At 47.8% G+C, this 18,707-nt stretch overlaps 1 protein-coding gene across 3 annotated transcripts in view; it reads right to left on the bottom strand.

The window, feature by feature from the left end:
* The window catches only part of TSPAN5 (tetraspanin 5), a 174,482-nt gene that overhangs the window by 11,542 nt on the left and 144,233 nt on the right, over positions 1-18,707 (bottom strand). The window contains exons 2-3 of one of the 3 annotated variants that reach the window (XM_030865630.2): positions 18,585-18,635; positions 1,311-1,457 (exon numbers count right to left, since the gene is read on the bottom strand). In XM_030865630.2, coding sequence (XP_030721490.1) covers positions 1,311-1,457; positions 18,585-18,635 — 198 coding nt within the window. The remainder of the gene's footprint in view (positions 1-1,310; positions 1,458-18,584; positions 18,636-18,707) is intronic. The other 2 variants (XM_030865631.2, XM_060299769.1) reach the window with 2 other exon arrangements.

The following is an 18,707-nucleotide window of genomic DNA, read 5'->3' as shown; positions in this document are numbered from 1 at the left end:
GATTCAAGAAAAGATGCCAGAGGAGATGCGGCAGAAGTGCGGGGGAAGGGAATCACATAGGGCAGGGCCGTTGGGACTAGTTCTGGTCAACGCTCTTGTTTCAAATGAAAATGCAGTTAGATGATGATGTGTCAGCTGAGGTAGAGAATGACCCTAGGAACAGGGGATATAACGCTAAGGCTGTTCTTCCAAAGTCCCACCGTCTTGCCTCCCCACAGGATGGTGGGGTTTTGAAAAATCATTTTCTGTTCTTGGAGAGGGGCGTGGATGCTGTCGTACATGGGGCTGTGAGACAGACGCTCACCAGAATGCCAAGCTCGAGACAGACAGGCACACTTAGCTGAAGGTGACCACTGGCTACACCTACCAAACTGATTTCAAACACACACAAGTAAACACAGGCCATTTTGATATCTTGAGGAAGGAATCTCCAAAGGAAAAGGCTTTTACTTTTCATTCTCGACTTTTTTTTTTTTTTTTTTTGCGGCACGCGGGCCTCTCACTGTTGTGGCCTCTCCCGTTGCGGAGCACAGGCTCCGGATGCGCAGGCTCAGCGGCCATGGCTCATGGGCCCAGCCACTCCGCGGCATGTGGGATCTTCCCGGACCAGGGCACGAACCCGCGCCCCCGGCATCGGCAGGCGGACTCCCAACCACTGGGCCATCAGGGAAGCCCATTCTCGACTTTTAATACTTATCTACCCCCTGGTTAAACTCCTCCTCCAAAAATATTCATGCTGACAATGATCACACCAAATACCCCACAAGGGATCTAAAAATTATGCTGGTCACACAAAGGAGGCCTTTGCGCTGGCAGAGGACACAGGAGATATGCATTTACTGTTTCTCTTTATTCACCAGAACCTACTGCTTAACAGATTTAATCTGGACATGTCACAGACACTGTGCTTACGTCTGGTTTCTCTAAACCAACTACCTAAACAGCTTTCTATTGACTATGTGCTTAAAAGAGGGGGCAAAAAATCATTCAAAAGAAGAAAACTAGGTACCTAGATAGACCTACCTTAGTCCTAAAGCGATTTTAGGGATTGGAATGCAAACTCATGATATCCATGTACAAAGCCTCCACGGATGGCATGGGGAGGGGCCGGTGCTGATATTATTAAGGAGGCAGGGGCAGAGGAGGATGGAGGGTGGGTATCTAGAAAGCCCTCCTAAAAGAAAAGCATTACCCAGGCCACATGCTCGCCAGTGCCTTCGGTACGGCTCACTCTTGCTGGTAGACAGGGTGTCCTTTTGATGTGAGATGAGAGTTTGGCTCTCAACCTGAGAGCAGAGTGCGGTACTTACAAACTTGAGAAGGAAAGTGTTTTCCCGTAGAGCTCCAATGCACCCAGCAAATCCCAGAATGAACATCACTCCTCCTACCACGAGGAAGAGCCAAACTGGGTCAAAGCCGCCAAGATCGGTGATGGAAGAGATGTTGGACAGAACTCCCTGGAAGCGGAAAAGAACACACAACAGGGTGCCAGGAGGCGGGGTCAGTTTTCTATCATGAAAAGATGACTGCCACTGTCTTTCCCCACCCCACCCCAAGAAAACCTTGAGAGGTATCTGACTGCCACATCACATCAAGAAACACCGCCAGACAGAAAGAAAGAAAGAAAGATAGATAGATAGATAGGGAGATAGATAAAACAAAAGAAAAGAAAAACTACTTTCCAAGGTCAAGGTGGGTTCATATTTTCGGTAAAACTACATAAACCAAAGACATGACCCCTAGAAACCGTCCCCAGACCCTGTACGGAGAAGACGTGGATGTTACTTTGCTTTCTACATCTCCAAATATAAGTGGTCTGAGTGAAAAACAGATGTGTAAGAAAGACACCTCTCAACACCCAGGAGGTGTCTGTCATTCTTACGCCCCCAGGGCACGCAGATGCCAGACGAGGGCGACCTTCAAATCACTGGTGCTTCTCAGGAAATAGGGGAAAGCTGGAATCTTAAAGCTAACAGGGCAGCCAGTCCCAGCCACAAGCCCCTAAAAGTTTTCCAGGGAAAACTCACCTCAGGTCCACCCTTGAGCTCCCTGGGAGACCCTATCCGGCTCAGATCCCCAAAGCCCACCTGGGTGGTTTGTGCCCATGGCTGTCCCACACTGAGTTATTAGCGTATTTCCTTACCCTCATTTAAATGACTTAAAAATCAAAGGTTACTCCCTGGCTTGCAACCCGTTTGTTCTCCTGCCAAAAGGACCCAGAGTAATTTCATTTCTCCACAAACAATGCCACTTCTTTACAGAAATTTCTTCTCCCTTAAGTGTGATACCACATCAAATACCACCCAGAACCTAAGTTAGAAATTTTATGAGATGTTTTCCTCTATGATGGAAGGTATATATTTACTATTCATTCTTACAGAGGCCAGCTACTGCTATTTTGAAATTGTGGAGGTATGTGAGTCTTAAATACCCAATATCATCAGTACTTTATTTTCTTATCTTATTAAATTTCTTTTGAGCTCTCAAAATACCCCCAGAGTACCATGGTATAGTTTGCTGTAAAGTCTTAATATTAAACAATTTGTTTTCAAAGCATTCCCAACAACCTGGAAAAACAGGAATACTCATCTCATTTTATCCTTGAGGAAAACGGAACCCAGAGAAGTTTGGTGATTTGCTGAAGGTCACACAGCACACAGCTATTGATTTTTTAGAATCAGAACAGAATGTCTACTTCAATCATCTTTCTCTACCAAGTGGAAGCTGTGTACTTGCTTGCCAGCACTTTTCAGTCAGTACTAATCAACACCTGAGTTTAGGGTTTCTATGTTTTGACCCATTTTAAGGTTGGAGGAACACTGAACAAGAGAATTTTGTTTACAAGGTTTCTGTTTCTTGCAGGGGTGGGCGCAGGGTAGGCAGGAATCACTTTAAGGACAATAATAGGATACTAATAATAGAACACGTATGAGGCACAAAGGACTCCTAAAATGCACAACTTTAACCTTATGAAAAAGGCCAGAGTTTAAATAAAGTCAGAGATGAAGGGCTGAGAGTAAGGGCTGAGATTAAGGGCTGAGATTAATAAAGTCAGAGATGAAGGGCTGAGTTTAAATAAAGTCAGAGATGAAAAATGAGAGATTATTAAACACTTAGGAATGTAGGGTGTATTCACTAATGTCTGGGGTGACATCATACGAGGCAACCACACCCTTCGTGAAACTGCACAGATCAATGGTTTGATCCAACCTTGTGTTTCTTAGATTTCCAAGCTCTGAACTATGAATACTCCAGGGGGGAAAAAGGAAAACCCAGAAATACTGTAACCAATTCTCCACCTACCCAAATGATGCTGAGAAAAAACAAAAATTGCCAGAAGTCAAACAAAATCTAAGCGACAGTGGTGAGGGTCCAGAATTGGAAGGAAATCAACTTCTCCCCTCAGAATGCCTTTAAACAGAGGTGGTAATATTTAAGGTCTTAATGTTTCAGACCTGCTCAGCCAGGGGAGGAGAGGACTTTGAGGGTGTGTGATAACATTCTTAAACTTTAAAAAGTCAACATAATTGGGCTTCCCTGGTGGCGCAGTGGTTGAGAGTCCGCCTGCCGGTGCAGGGGACACGGGTTCGTGCCCCGGTCCGGGAAGATCCCACATGCCGCGGAGCGGCTGGGCCCGTGAGCCATGGCCGCTGAGCCTGCGCGTCCGGAGCCTGTGCTCCGCAACGGGAGAGGCCACAACAGTGAGAGGCCCGCCTACCGCAAAAAAAAAAAAAAAAAAAAAAAAGTCAATATAATTATGGAAGAAGAATTAGACTCAATTTACTTGGCACCAAAAAGAGGCAGCAGAGCTGGAAGGGACAGGAGAAGATGTCAGTTCCAGCATAAAGAGGCCTTTCTAATACCAGTGGGTCTCCAGCAGTGGGGCAGAGAAGGCGGCCTGAGAAACATGGGCTTCCCCTGGCGGGAGCTGAAGCTGTGAACCTCCCTCAGCCGTGCTCCAGGAGGGATTCTCGAAGAGGAGGGGAACCTGGCACCTACTGTCCTTTAGGTTCCTTCCAGTTTTAAGACCATTCTATGATTTCATCCATTTTTAATGGGCTTTTTATTTGTGATTCACACCAAAGTCTGAGCAAAAATCAGATTGTTCCCAAACACTCTTCCATGCTCCACGGCTGTACACAAAGAGCTCCATGGATAACAGGACAGTTACCTGAGGAATTTAGCCAAACAAGCAAACCAACACACACCTGTGCCTGAAATACCGAGACCCTCCCTCACCAAAAGGCGAAAAAAAGTATGGTCCCAACTGTCAGTAGATTCCTGGAGCACTGTCCTCTCTGGGTTTAATTTGGAGGATGAGAACTTGGCTTCTCAAACTCATTTTCATACTTTTACCCTCCCCAGCCTGCAGGGGCAGTTTTAATTGAGAGGCCTTCCACTGTTTCCATGGAAACAACAATCATTTGGGGGCTGAGCTGCACTGAAGGTTCTACTCATTTAATCCCACATTCTGGCAAAAGACAGGGCTGGAGACAGATACTGGGAGCTTGTAGGAAATCATATTCTGCAGAGGACAGAAAAGACAACCAAAAACTTAATTTTTAATGGATCCCAGGTAGTTGTCAGCCGCAAACTAACCTGAATCTTAAAACACAAAGTACGGCAGTCAAGGCCCAGTTTTCTTTTCCTGAGGATTAGGATAGCTAACCTGGATGGGGATGGAAAAAAGACCTACTCTTTCACCTGTGCAGTGTCTCCAAATACTCACTGAGGAGCAGTCTTACTGTTTCTAACTACACAGAGAAACCAAGGAGGAGCTGAACATAATCCTGGCAACAATGACTGGGGACTACAAAACCGACAGGCAGTTGACAGCTCAGCCTTCTGCTGTCTCAAAGACGGGGTCTTTCCCTGGACTCCTTAACTGTGTTAAACTCAAGTTGACAGATGAGTAAGAAGCGCTAGGACATGCCAGCTGAAGAATGATTATAATTAAAGCTTGTAGTTGACAAGAAGCCGGAAGAAAAAAAAAATCCAATATTACAGTTAAGTCTGCCAAGTGATTTAAAACAGGCATTCAGATTCGTGGTAAATCCTGAGGAACGTGCAAGCACACCAGCGGCAGACACCTTATCTTCCGGGCACCTGTGTGCGCCACCCTCTCCTTCAGGGAACAGCGCCTCCCTCTTCTTGTGAGGATTCCTTCTTCCCAAACCCACTCCACCACCACCTCAGAGCTGCCAGCTCTCACGTGACCCCACCGCCCCGGCAGGAGTCGGAAAGCCTGAAATTCCCTGCCTCCGACACCAGGATCTGGAACAGGCATCTGTCTCTAGCGGCAGAGGCTGTAAATGGCCCAACTCTGGAGCCATGTGCAGCGTGTTTTTCACCTTGTGGAGAAAGTCAGTCTGTAGTGGGACAAACAAAGAACGAGGGTAGGGGAAGAAAATCCTGACGGTATTATAAGCCCTGGCCTGACCGTGAGTCCTGTGAGTCACTCAGGATCCTCAGACCCCTTGATCGCATAGAGTGGTTGTATCTGGATCTGAATTTGCACCTGAGGAGTCCCACACGACACGACAGCTTCAAATAAACTGTGCTTTAGCGTTGCATCTATGTGCGTGCGAGCACACACACGACCAAAACGAAAGCTCACAATCTACCCTGGAAAAGAGTACTGGGTCGGGGGTGGGAAGCAGATGGGGCGGGGTGGGGAGTATAGAGGGCAGTGTTGGATTTAATGATACCTTTACTCAGATGGCTGACGTTTCCAGTCAACACAGCAACTGAGCCAGTGTAAATAATCTCCTTCACGCTGACTCACTATCAATTCAGCATCACTAATGAAACAATCAGTTCTGGAAGGAACTTTTAGGTTTTGCCTACGTCACCAACGACACGTACATGATTTCAGCTCCAGTTCTCCACGTTGACTCGAATGGTCAGTCCTTGGGTTTAAATAACCACTTTTTAGAACTCAAACTTATTGAAAAAATAAACCAATACAAAACGTTATCTGGCTACTCTCCTTTGTACCCAGAGCTGCTGCTGATGTGAGAAGAGCACACACAGAGCCTGAATTTGCACCCCAGTAGTCAGTCCTCCTCCTGCCTGGATCCTGCAGCAACGCCCTGGGAGTTAAAGACGTCAAGGGTACTGGCCTTGTGCGTAAGGTCAGAAAATAGCATCCTATGAAGCTGAATCTAACCGGAATAAGGATAAATGGATAAAGAGCGGAACAGTTGTCCACAAGTACTTATTCCTTTAGCCATTTGTTAGGGCTGACGTGAAGGTGGAATTCTGAACAGGAGCAGCAAAGACAGAAAAGGAAGGAGTGAGAATAAGAGAGAGAGCCAGAGACCAAGATTGCAGGTCACAAGAAGAATATATTCTAATACTATAGAGTCAAGAATAAAAGGAGGATTTCTCATACACATATCCTTTGTTAATACATGAAGATTACATTAAAAAAAACTAGTATAAATGAACATCCGTAAGAATTCTTCATATTCATACTGTATACACCTGTACCTATATTCTTGTGACCCTCACTCATCTCCTCCAAGTCTACAGCTGTTGGGGCAGCAGAGGCAAAAACAAATCGACCGTAACCAAGTGCTGCTGTAAAGACAAAATGAAGCGCAGTCAATTTAAAAAGTTAAAACAAATATTTTCAGCAAATTAGCCATTCCACAAATTGGCTGTTAGACAACTAGCTTTTGGCATATCAATGTGGAGCCTTTAAGAGATGACTGCCAAGGAAAATAGGAGATTTCCATTAACCCCTACGTACTAGACAGTATCTCTCAGACTTAGCAAGGAGACCAAGATGAGTCTAAGAAGAAACAAGACACATTAATGGAACACGGCTGAGGCAATATCATTATAACAGAAGTTTAGAAAGCCAACAAACAAAAAATGTACTGATGTGTATCTGTCACCATACAAGGGAGACTCTGAAATTCCAGCTACTTAGACAAGTCTGCTCTAGGGTGTGGCAGACAGCGGTCCAGGGTCGGCCTCCTCCTGGCACAAGCCACCCTGTACTCAAGCCACCTGGCTCACCTGCAATTTCCTCTGGAATCCAGAAAAAGGGCAGCCTGGACAAGGGCTAGATGTAGGGCAGACAGACAGACGGGACATCGCAATACAGACTACCTTGTCTTGAATCTCAGTTCCACTACCTATTACCTGTGTGATCTCGGTTAAGCTACCAAACCTGCCTAAGCCTCAATTTCCACATCTATGAAATGGTACCCTACATCATAAGGTTATCATGAGGATGTAGGAAATAATCTAAGTTAAATCCAAACACTATGCTGTCTTTGGCACATAACGAGAATTCAATCAAAGTTTATCAACATCGTCATTATCATCACGACTATACTGGACCAAGAGGAAAACATCAGATGCTACAGAAAGCACACTGGAGGGGCTTCTAACCCAACGGCTTTGGAGAGGAATCCATTCTGCTTTGGCACTTGCCCTGCCTGACCCCCTTCTAAGAAGCTCCGTGGCCACACTGGATGATCATGTCTAAAGGAGGTGGCAGGAACCGACGTGCCAATCAATCTTCTTTCTTGAGAAACTGGAAGTCACCTAAAAGGCACTCAGAGTAAAGGCAGAAGGAAGAGGCCATGAGTAAGCAAAAGCCAGGAGTAGGCAGAGGCCATGAGGGGGTGGAAGCTGAGAGTACACAGAAGCAGCGCAGCGGAGAAAGGAGCAGTGAGAAGTCAGCCAGTAGCGGAGAGCATGCCCAGCAGCCGGCAGCCACGTGGCCGGGATGCTGCACACTGAACCAGGCCAGGGATACCACCGCTGCCAAGAAGCTGACTGCGCACGCTGGTCGCTGAAGATTCATGGCTCCTGAACGACTTCCCAGTTACTAAACCATGTCCCATTGCCTTCGAGATCTCGTCCTCCAATGGTCTGATGAACATGGTAAGTCTCAGTAAGGATATGACTCCACCCTCCACCCTCCATCTCCCCATCAGCACCTCGTTCATTCAACAGTCTCTGGAATTTAAGCAGCCCCTCCCCAGGGTTCGGCGATAAAAGACTATATTCTGAGCATCACTATTTCTTCTCGGAAGAGGTTTTTACACACATGCAGAAATGAAAACGCAAGCAAAACTCCAGAAGGGTTTCAAACCAATAAACCTCAGGAGTGTCTGTGGTTTTCCCCACCAGCACAGAGCAGCCTCTGTGTGCCACCTGGCAAGCTTCAGTCTCTTCTCTCTCAACTCAGCAAAGAAATGCAAAAATAGCATTAATAAGCCCCTAAAGTCTGGGACTCTTCTGCTTTGGCATATACAGGCGCATTCCTTCCAACTGCTGGATAAGAAACAGAGAGACAGGCAAATGGAATGTGCACCCAAAGCCAGGCCAGATGGACCCCTTGGAGATTTATGACCCTGGGCCCTGACTCACCCACCCTCCCTAAACTACTCCTGGGTGAAACTGGCAACACTTTTCCTAGAGTAAGAGGGGGAGAAGCATTTCCCTACCTGAGAAAGAATGACGAGACAGGACATTTTCAAGAAAATGAGCTACTCAGAGAGGATGGCCCTGGAGAGCTGGCGATGGGTTTTGAAACAATGTCCACAGGAAGTCCAAGCTGGGACACAGGGGCACAGGGAAACGTGCCCCTTAACAATTCATCGGAGATCCTCAAGGAATGTTACAGGGCAAAGCCACACTGCAAACTCCAAAACACCCATGTATCTAAGGAATTCCTGCAGGATCCAGAGAGAGGACGCAGAGGAATGGGAGCTCGCTGGGACCTGAGTTCAGGGAGATGTGAGGGTGTAGGGGCAGCATAACTCGTGGCCTGGCAAAGAGATGTAAGGTTAAAGGAAGACCGGACGCTTTCAAGATGTGTGGTTTTCCATTTTTATCTTGTCAGAAAAGGTCATCGGTGAGATTCAAGTAATCCCTTCTTGCAGATAAAAAACGGCCACGGCCTGCTTTTGTGGTGAGAAAGAAAAGGAGGGGTAGTCGTATCTCAGGGCTCCATAGACTCCTGCAATCAAGCAGCCACCGGGGAGGACAGCTGCACCAAGTCCCCTCGCTGGTACCACTCTCAGGCCGGGAAACTACCATCACCACCCTGGTGGGAGTGACTGCCTCTCTGAACAAGGAAACAGCCACTTGCAAAAGTGTCGCTTTTCAGAAATCCAGCGTGTTCCTAGCCACTCTCCAGATATTTCATTGGCACGTTCAGAAGATGAGAGACATACCCAGGAATATTCCTGAGTAAAAAGTTTAAACTGAAATATGTAATAGAGGCTCTGATCACGGTGGCCCTGCAACTAAGGCGAAAAAAAAAAAAAAAGTCTAGCCTAGTGGCAGGTGATCACTGTATTCTAGGGCTTCAGAGATACACAACTCATTCAGATCCTGAGCAAACAGGAATCACCTGAGAGGTGCCGGGTGCTGTGCTAGTCATGCGTATTCGGAGAAAACGTATGGTGACACCGTCAGGAGTTAGTCTAGAGGGAAGACAAGTTAGCAGGAGTGCGCTGGGCAGAGGTATTAGCAGTGTGTGTTATGGGGGTGTAGACAGGAGGGGCAGAAGGTCACGTCAGCAAGTACAGAGACAAAGCGGCAGGACCAGGCCCACCGAGAGGTCTACCTGTGAGTGTGACAAGTGGTGAGAGGAGACAGAGGTTGGTGGAGCGGGGCAGGGTTTGAATCTGAAGGCCTTTTGAGCAGAGGAGGGTCATTTGTGCATTTAGAAAGCTTACTCCTTGGGCAGCGGGTAGGTGCTAAGGAAACTTACACCTGCTACAGCTGCTAGCAGCTAAGGAGCCGCTAGGTTCCATGGTGACGCAGGCGAGAGATGCTGAACGCTGGGACGAAAGCCACGTAAGAGCTCCCCTACTGAGCACGGACTCTGCCAGGCACGGGGCTACCTGCATTATTTCCCCCTCACAGTAAACCTTCCAGGTACGGCTACTATCCACGGCAGGACACAGACCCAGCGATGGAGTAACTTGCCAGGTGACCCAGGTGAGAAAGTGGCAGAGCAGGGGCTTTGAGCCCTGCCACCTGACCCCAGAGCAGTGTTTTAACCACGATGCTCTACTGTCTGAAGAGAGACAGCAGCAGTGGGCAAGCCGATTCTTGTTTTCAATGTAACATCATGTGTTTGTTTCTAAAATGTTAAGAAAAATATGAAACGTGATGTTAGAATGATAGTCACACCTCAGACTTTACTGATAACAATCTGAAAACCAAAGTGAGTAGGAAACAACCTCCCCCTACACACACACACACACACACACACACACACACACACACACACACACACACACACACACACGCAAAGACTTCCTTCTCTTGCACGTCTCAGTGAAACCAAGTGGATAAGAAGTGGGTGAGGGAATTGAGATTTCTCCAGAGAAAGCAGTCGCTGTGCTGTGTGACTCTCCTTCCTGGGTAGGGGAGCAGGATTCTTTTGATTCAAAACCTAGTAAGGAAGTTTCAAGGGGACCCCTGAGGAAGCTCTGAGACACCACAAGGAGGGCCTGAGTCTGCCCGGGAAGGAGGCTGTGGCTTGAGGTCTAACCCCTGCCCCGGAAATCTGGGGTTGAGGAGGGCTGCAGGGCAGACAAGGGCTGTCCCGGTGGGACTGGCCTCACCCCCAGACGAGCGTGCCCAGGAGAAAAGATGACGGCAGCACAGGGCAGGCAGCTTGGGGTGAGAAGAGACCCGAGAAGCAGATTTGAGAGGAGCTGGTGGACGGCACGTCTGGGCAGGGGTGCAAGGCGGCCACGGGGAACAGGGATGTCCACCAAGCTGAAGGGAACCGCCAGGCAGAGGGACTCGCAGGGAAGCTTCCAAAAGACCAAGGCAGCATCCCCTTTACCAGCTGTCAGGCCCAGAGGGCGAAGTCCCACCCCTACTTATGCCCTGACAGGAAGTGGGTAGAGGAACCTCAGGGGGACCGGGGGAGGGGTGACAGGAGGAAGCAGGGGGCGGGTGAAGGCCTCAGCCCTTCCTCTCTTCAGGGGCGCAAGGCTAACGGTGCTGGGCAAGGGAGGACACTTTAAGGCAATGTTAGGTTTGGGGTTTCGATTTATTATCCAGCCCTGTCTAATAACTGGGCCTGGACTGGGGCCTAAAATGAGCGCAGGACTCTGGTATCTGAGGGTAAACAACGAAGACACTCAATTTTTGACCCCCCTGAATTTTCATTCCTGAGAAATCCCTCTGCAAAGTTTACCGGGACATACGAACAGTGAAGAATTAAGGGTTTTTCCAACATATTTCATGTGTCTGCTGACCATACTGGGTACAGCACCTACAGATCATAGGCTGGCTTTCCAGGTACTGAACGACAGCTGTGGCTTTCAGATTTTTTTTTTTTTTTTTTTTTTTTTTTTTTTTGCAGTGCGTAGGGCCTCTCATTGTTGTGGCCTCTCCCTTTGTGGAGCACAGGCTCCGGACGCGCAGGCTCAGCGGCCACGGCTCATGGGCCCAGCTGCTCCGCGGCATGTGGGATCTTCCCGGACCGGGGCACGAACCCGTGTCCCCTGCCTCGGCAGGCGGACTCTCAACCACTGCGCCACCAGGGAATACCCTGCTTTTCAGATTTTTAGCTGCAACAGAGAACTTGAGGGGATTACATGGACAATTGAGAAAGAGATGCAAACTTCCTACATTTCAGGTAATAAACTGACATCTTCGAAAGTATTTTCAGCATCTCAGAAATGTCTCCTTGAAGTAGTATCTCAGGTGAGGCATGCCTTTTTCTGTTTAAGTGACCCGGTAGCCACTTCCACCTACCACCTTCCCTCTGGCTACCTTGACCGCTACTGCTAAGAACTGCCTGAATCACGGAATCTCCTTGTCTAACTTCTCCTTCCTGGGAAAACAGGGAAGGTATTTCCAAGGCGAGTCTACTGTACGATCGTGACAGCAAGCAACTGGAGGGTTCTGAAGTGAGACTGACAATTACAGGCAGTGGTCAGGGCGCAAAGCCTCCAGGACAGCCAGGGAGAAAAGCGACAGAAGCTAGAGCTCTTCTCATTGCCATTCTGCCTCCTGGGGCAGGACTGTGCACCCACTCTCTCCTTCCAGCCGCTGCCGACAGAGCCAGGCCAGGCGAGGAGGTTGGAGGAGCAGAGAGGGGACTCAGGGAGGGAGAGCCCGTGGGGGGCACTCTTGCATATTCTCATTCACTTGGTCACAAGCAACACGGCATCCGCAGTATAGCAGGCACGATGCTAGACCCGAGCATAAAGCGGTGAAGGAGACGGGCTCCTGGCCTCGAGGAGTCTTCAGGTCAGACAAGCCAGGCCCGGCACCCCCTCCGCCCGGGGGGCTGGTGCTGGGGAAGCGGTGGCAGGACGCCCAACAGGAACCAGGAGCTCACACTGAGGACCAGGGAAGCGCACTTCTCCCACTCGGAAGAGCCGAGTCTCCCCCTAGCCCTCAATAGCTCTGCTGGCAGCCGCCTCGCTGGCGGCTGTCAGTGATCTGTCGCTCGGCCTCTGGCCCCGACCTGAGAATTAAGTAAAAAGCGTAAACACGGGAATTCCCTGGTGGTCCGGTGGTTAGGGCTCCAAGCTCTCCCTGCCAAGGGTCCGGGTTCCATCTCTGGTCAGGGAACTAAGATCCCACAAGCCACGCGAAAGTGGGTGGGGGAAGGCATAAACATTAGGCAAAACGGAAGAGGAAAGGTACCCCTAGTTTTTCCACGAATCAAGATAATCATATATAGAGTCCCACTTTTATGCCAGAAATAAATAAAATTTTCCCCTGATATCCAGAATTAATGGATGTAAGAAATCTGCTATTTCTAACACTGAACCCCTATCATATCAGACTTCAGAAACCACATGTAATTTTACTTCCTTTTAGGCTGTAAGAACTGATAACATGCTTACTAGAGATCTGAGGTGACTACTGACTTCTATACTGCGTGATAGAGCCAGGGTTTAAAAGAATGCTTTCATCTTCCCTTTTCGCTCATTCATTCACGAACGTCTATTACGTGCCAGTTAACGTTCTAAGTACTAGAGTGTAGCAGTAAACAAAAGTCCCTCTTGGGGCGGGGGGAATCCTTGTTAGCACAGAAGTGATAAGTCCTATGAAAACACAGAGGGGGAAAAACACAGGGAAGAGGGGAAAAGGGCTGGGATTGGGGTGAGAGTGGCTGCTTCACCTTCACCTACAGACGAAGGTGACATTTGAGCAGAGACCAGGAAGGAAAGGACGTCAGGTAGGGGAAGAGCAGTGCAAAGGGCCTGGGGTGGTGGGTCCATCTGAGATGTCAGAGGAACAGCAAGATGATGAATGGGGGCTACAGTGCATCAGGGGAGGGCACAGTGTGGGAAATAAGGTCTCAGAAGTGAGGGAGCACCACACACAGCTTTGAGCGAGACAGTAAGTGCACTGGAGGGTTTGGAGTAGAGAAATGACAGCATCTGTCTTACATTTAAAAGAATCACTCTGGCCTGGGGTGGGAGTAGAGGCACAACAGCAGAGGCAGGGAAACAACAGAGGTTTCTGCACTAACACAGGCAAAAAGTGGCAGCTTAGATCAAGGGATAGCCGTGCAGGTGGTACAAAGACATCAGATTCTCAATGTAGTTTCAAGGTAGACACATGGTGTTTGCTGAGAGACTGAACACAGTATGAGAAGAAGAGACAGAAGGGTGTCACGAACACCCAAGTGGGTGAAAGGACAGAGCTGCCATTTCCTACAATTGGGAAGAGCAGGTTTGCGGGGAGAAATCAGGAGCATTGCTTTGGATTCTTACGCTTCCAAAGGCCGGTGGGCATTTAAGCAGAGATGCTGGGTAGGCTTGCGGATGTGACGAGTCTGGGATTCAGATGAGGCCGGGACCAAATATCTAAATTTGGAAGTCATCAGTGACAGATGGTACCTAACGCTCCAAGCCTGGATGAGAGCTCCCAGAGCAAGAGTGAAGAGAGAGAGGGGTTTCTCCAAAATTCAGAGATCCGAGAGGCGAGCTGGACCTTGCAAAGGAGTGTGAGAAGGCAGTGTTTACGAGGTAGGAGACCCAGAAGTGTGTGATCTCTTGGAAGCCAAGTGAGGCAAGTGTTCCTGGAAGGGAGGAATGATAAAACATGGCTTAGTCCTTGCTTTGCTGGTAAGAGTTTCAGGGCACCTGGGTGAGGAAATGATGTGCTTCAGGACCCATATGGTTTCAATAAGAAAGCGCCAGGGTGAAATAAGTCCTAGGCTGGTTATTCAGAGAAAAAGACAAGATGCAGAAAGACAGTCTGATGTAATGACAAGTAGATGGACTAGAAATTCTTTGACTAATGACACCCAAGGGCACACGTAAGTGAATGAGTGTCAACCCCAAAGCAAAGTTCTAGTGACATGTCATTGGGTTCTGCCCTTGGCCTGCTCAACGTATCAGTGGCTTCTATCAGTGATAACTACACTTGACTGCAATCAGAACAATATAAGAGGCTTGCTAAAAGAGAGCCTCCCTGGGGTGTCTACCCCAGACCTACTGAATCTGAATTTGCCAGGTGGCACTGGGACAGAGAGCTAAAGGCAGGCCTGAGTTCAAAGAAGGAATTGAGGGAGGAGGTTGATTAAAAGTACAGCTAAAGCCAAGCTAAATGGAACGGGGAATGTGCTGGATGACAGCTTTGGGCCTTAGCAGGTAGACACGCAGGTAGAATATAACTGGGTCAATTTGGAATCTTGCATTTGCCTCTGAAAATCAGCCAGATGTGGGATGGACGGAGGACACCTAGCTGGATCTGAGACCAATTTGGGACTCTTGGTGATTAACTGTGTGATCGCAAGCTGCACTGACAGCAGACAGGAGAGAAGGGACATGATCCAGCCATACCCTCTTTGGCCCCTAAAGCACCCTCTCCCTGGTGCTCATGAAAGGGCTCCACCCAGAGAGAAGCAGATGTGCAGCCTGGAAACTCAGAAGGAACCAAGGACTAATACGGAGAAGGACTTACTGTGGGATCCAACAGGGCAGACCCACATTCAAGGAAGGAAAACTAGTAGGCTAGTAGGACATGATTCTAATGGGGTGGGAGGAAGGTCTTTCTAACAGTAAGAGAAACCCAGAGAGAGAGAAGGTCTGAGCACTTTGCCAAAGGAATTGTTAAACTTCTATACACTCCAAATTAGCATTGTGGCAATGCCTTGTTTTATTTCTACGTGTATATGTTTTATGTATATATGCATGCCTTTCCTAGACCCTCAATTCCCTGAGGAATTACTTGCCCAGAGCCCAGCGCAAGCCCTGCCCCATGCCGTGTGCTCGGCAAATGTTCTTTGAATGAATGAGTTGCCAAGCCTGTTGTAGAGGTGATTCACGCTACACGATGGTTAATGTTCCTTCTAAAACAGCAGATCCTATGATTTCTGAAAAACTGCACACAAACCAGTTCCCTCTGGAGACACACTCATTCTTTGCATCTCGACAGTCTATTTGGAATTTAGATAATATAAATTATTTAATTATTATGTCTAATATTCAACTGTAATATCAGTCCTAGGTTTAAAACCCAGCCTGGTATTAAGTAAGTATGAGGGGTAATAACTTTTGCCTCCAAGGTTTCTGTACTCCACACGAAGAAGTGCAAAACCCCATCTGTGAAGGAAATCTGATCCTTCCAGCTGTGACCCAGTTTGGGGATTTACCCTCTAGGCCTCTTTTCAAGTAAATGTCACCACATCTCCACTGGGGGGATTTACTGATTCATGGGCTGGTGTGATCCGCCCTGCAGGTGCATGCAGCTGCCGCCCTTGGCCGGCTGTGGTTCACCTCAGAACGTCATCCCATCCGAGGCCTGGTCTAGCTTAGAAGGTAACCCGAAGGGCTTCAACAGAGTAGCCTCTGCAGTTACCAAGTCCATCAATGCACATCACATCCTCCTTAAGAGACCCCAACACAAAGCCAGTTCTCGGGTCCATGGATCAGAGCCTGGAACTCTCCTAAAACTTGAGGCAGCTTTCAAAGCCACCGTCTGCTCCTTTCCCCATGTAGGAGTGGACGTACTGTAGCAATGCATCCAGGGGAGGGAACCATGTCTCCAGAGGGCATTTACCTCACACCGGGCGCTGTGCTGGGAGCCATCTCATTTCATCCTCACAGCAACCCTATGAGGTGACATGAGCGGCCCCTGCATAAACAGGGCAAGGGTATCTCAGATAAGTTAGTGCAGCTGCCCAAAGTCACACCGACGGAAATGGAGGGGTCAGCATCTGAACTCTGGTCTGTTCCGCCTAGAGCTGTGCTTTTTTTTTCCCCACGGCAACCAGAGCGATCTTAAAACAAAAGCCAGAGTAGGACACGCCCTTACCAAAATGCCCCGGTGACCGCCTCTCATCCAACTTCTGCAGGATGCTGTCGGCTCCGGGCTCTGCCTGCCTCTCTTTCCACATCCTCACTTCTTCTTGCTCTGGCTCTCTCCCTTCCAGTCCTACCAGCCTTCTTCCTGTTCCTTGGAATTGCTAAGTCCCTGAGACTCAGGGCCATCATACTTGCTATTCCCTCTGCCTGGAATGCTGTTCCCCTAGTGCTATGCAGATCCCTCTAACTTCATCCAGGTCTCTGCTCCAGTGCCCCCTCCTCAGGGAGGCTGTTCCCAACTACTCTACCTAAAAGAGACCCCTTTCCCCACCACTCTCTAACTAGCCCTTACGCTACACCTGACGTTTCTCAGCGGCACTCACCATACCTGCGCGCGTATTCCTGGCAAGCTGACTGCTTACTGCCGAGGCCCCCACTAGAACGCAAGCCCCACGGGGCAGGGACTCTGCATCACTCACTGCTGCATCCTCACCCTCAGGCTCAGGGCCCAGACGCGTGGCCAGCGCACACCAAACTGGGCTGTTGCGCGTCATCTACCCTCTGCTGCCTCCGCTTGGTCCCAGCTCACAGAGCCCTGCTACACAGTAGCTGGGTAACCTTGGCCAAGTAACCTCAGCTCTCCAGAGAAACCTTTCATTTGCTGACACCACTGGCCCTGACAAAAGAGGGAACTGCTATTTCATCCCTCCCTAGAGACCGCATCATTCCCTTGCTCTGCTATTTGTATGACACTGCCAGTTTTAGAATTTTGTGATTTTATCAGAGAAGAGACATCTGGGGCAACTGATGCAACAAAAGGATAATTATATTTCACAAAGAGAAAAAAAAAACCTTCAAAACAATGAATTTTCTATGTATTGCTAGAATAGACAATGAGTTCATATAATGCCTTCCAGCATCATTTCAGAGCTGATAGAAATGGATTGATTAAAGGAGAGTTATAAAGAGCTGTATGATCTGTCATCGAAGCAAACAGAGGGCTTCTAAAAGTGGAATTTCCGAGATTCCACCAATACAAATCTCCAGGCTTACAAGGGGATTGAGGCAGAAGCTGATCCTAAACCAGAAGGCCAGTATTCAACAGAACAGTTTCTAGAGATAAAATTACCTCTGTTTTGGGAACGTAATTTGTCTCCCTTGACGTATAATCCCCGCCCTTCCTCCTAAGGTGGCTGGAAGGTGGTTCATTTTCCATAAAACTTTTCACACTCTGTAGAAGTATTACGTAAATAAACAGAGGGTGGTTCAATTTCAAAACTCTGGATTTATTTTGAACTTATTGGACGCAGTCTATCTAAACATTGTTTTACCTGTGGAAATTCCTTCCTACGTCTGAAGGGCTTTTGTTTGCTGGACTTCCGTAGTTTTTCTCTTCTTTCTTAGTACATGAAATACTTCAAAGGAACTCCTGACTTTGGGCCTTGGTCAAGCTCAGAGGGTGAAATACCAAAGTGATAAGAGAATGGTCTTCTGGGGAAATTTCAGCCAATGTCTTAGTTTACAACTTTTAAGCAATCCATCTACTCACTCACTCTCACAGGTGGGAGATAACAAAACTTCACTGTGTAGCCAAATACCAGAACAGATAAAACGCTGCCAGTGATCTCACATCCAAAGAAGGAAGCAAAAAGGAGTTCGTGTTTATTTTTGAATTCCACAGCTTGGCTTCAGTAGAAGTTGCAGAGAAAAAATTGAAAGGTATGGATGGGAAGCGAAGTGGAGGAATGAACACAGGGCAGTGGTGTCGTGAGTGTGTTGTTTACAGAACAAACCACCCAGAACACTGTATCTTCATGCAGCCTTCTCCTGCCAGATTTAGCCCTTTCTGTGCTGTATTTGATTACAAAGTTTGAATATTCCTTTAAACTTTCAATCAGCAGACAAGTGTTCACATTAGCAACAGTGATAAGTTTATCTGATGTTCAAACATGAATTATATCTAGCTTCCTTCATACATACCGCATGCTAACAGCTCAGCACGTAATGCTCACGCTAAAATACCATTTTTTATGGATTGAATAATCTTCCAAAGGGTTTTTTAAAAAGTAACAGAGAAAAAAGGTTACAGGTGCTTTAGTATTATTTATAAGCATTACTGAAATTCTTGTCGAGTGACCAATTTAGGCTCCATTCTTAAAGAGTCTTTGAACTGTGACGTTATCTTCCAAGAGTACTTTTTCATTAAAGAGCCATGTTTCCATACACTTGGCAGTTGTCAAAGAGGAAAAGGAGACAGCATATAATGTGCAGCTTCTTACAACCAAAACGTGTGCATTTTAACGATGTTTAACTTACTTTTTCATTCCACGCCCACAGTCCAATTCCAAGAAATGCTATTCCCAAAAACTGAAAGAAAGGGAGAAAGTGTTGTAAGTATGAAGGTAAATGCCATGTTTTTACTAGTACAAAGTTTGCAAT

Source organism: Globicephala melas, chromosome 5 (genome assembly GCF_963455315.2).
Source record: "Globicephala melas chromosome 5, mGloMel1.2, whole genome shotgun sequence".
NCBI classification, from domain to species: Eukaryota; Metazoa; Chordata; class Mammalia; order Artiodactyla; family Delphinidae; genus Globicephala; species Globicephala melas.
This window is presented reverse-complemented; position numbering and strand designations above follow the sequence as displayed.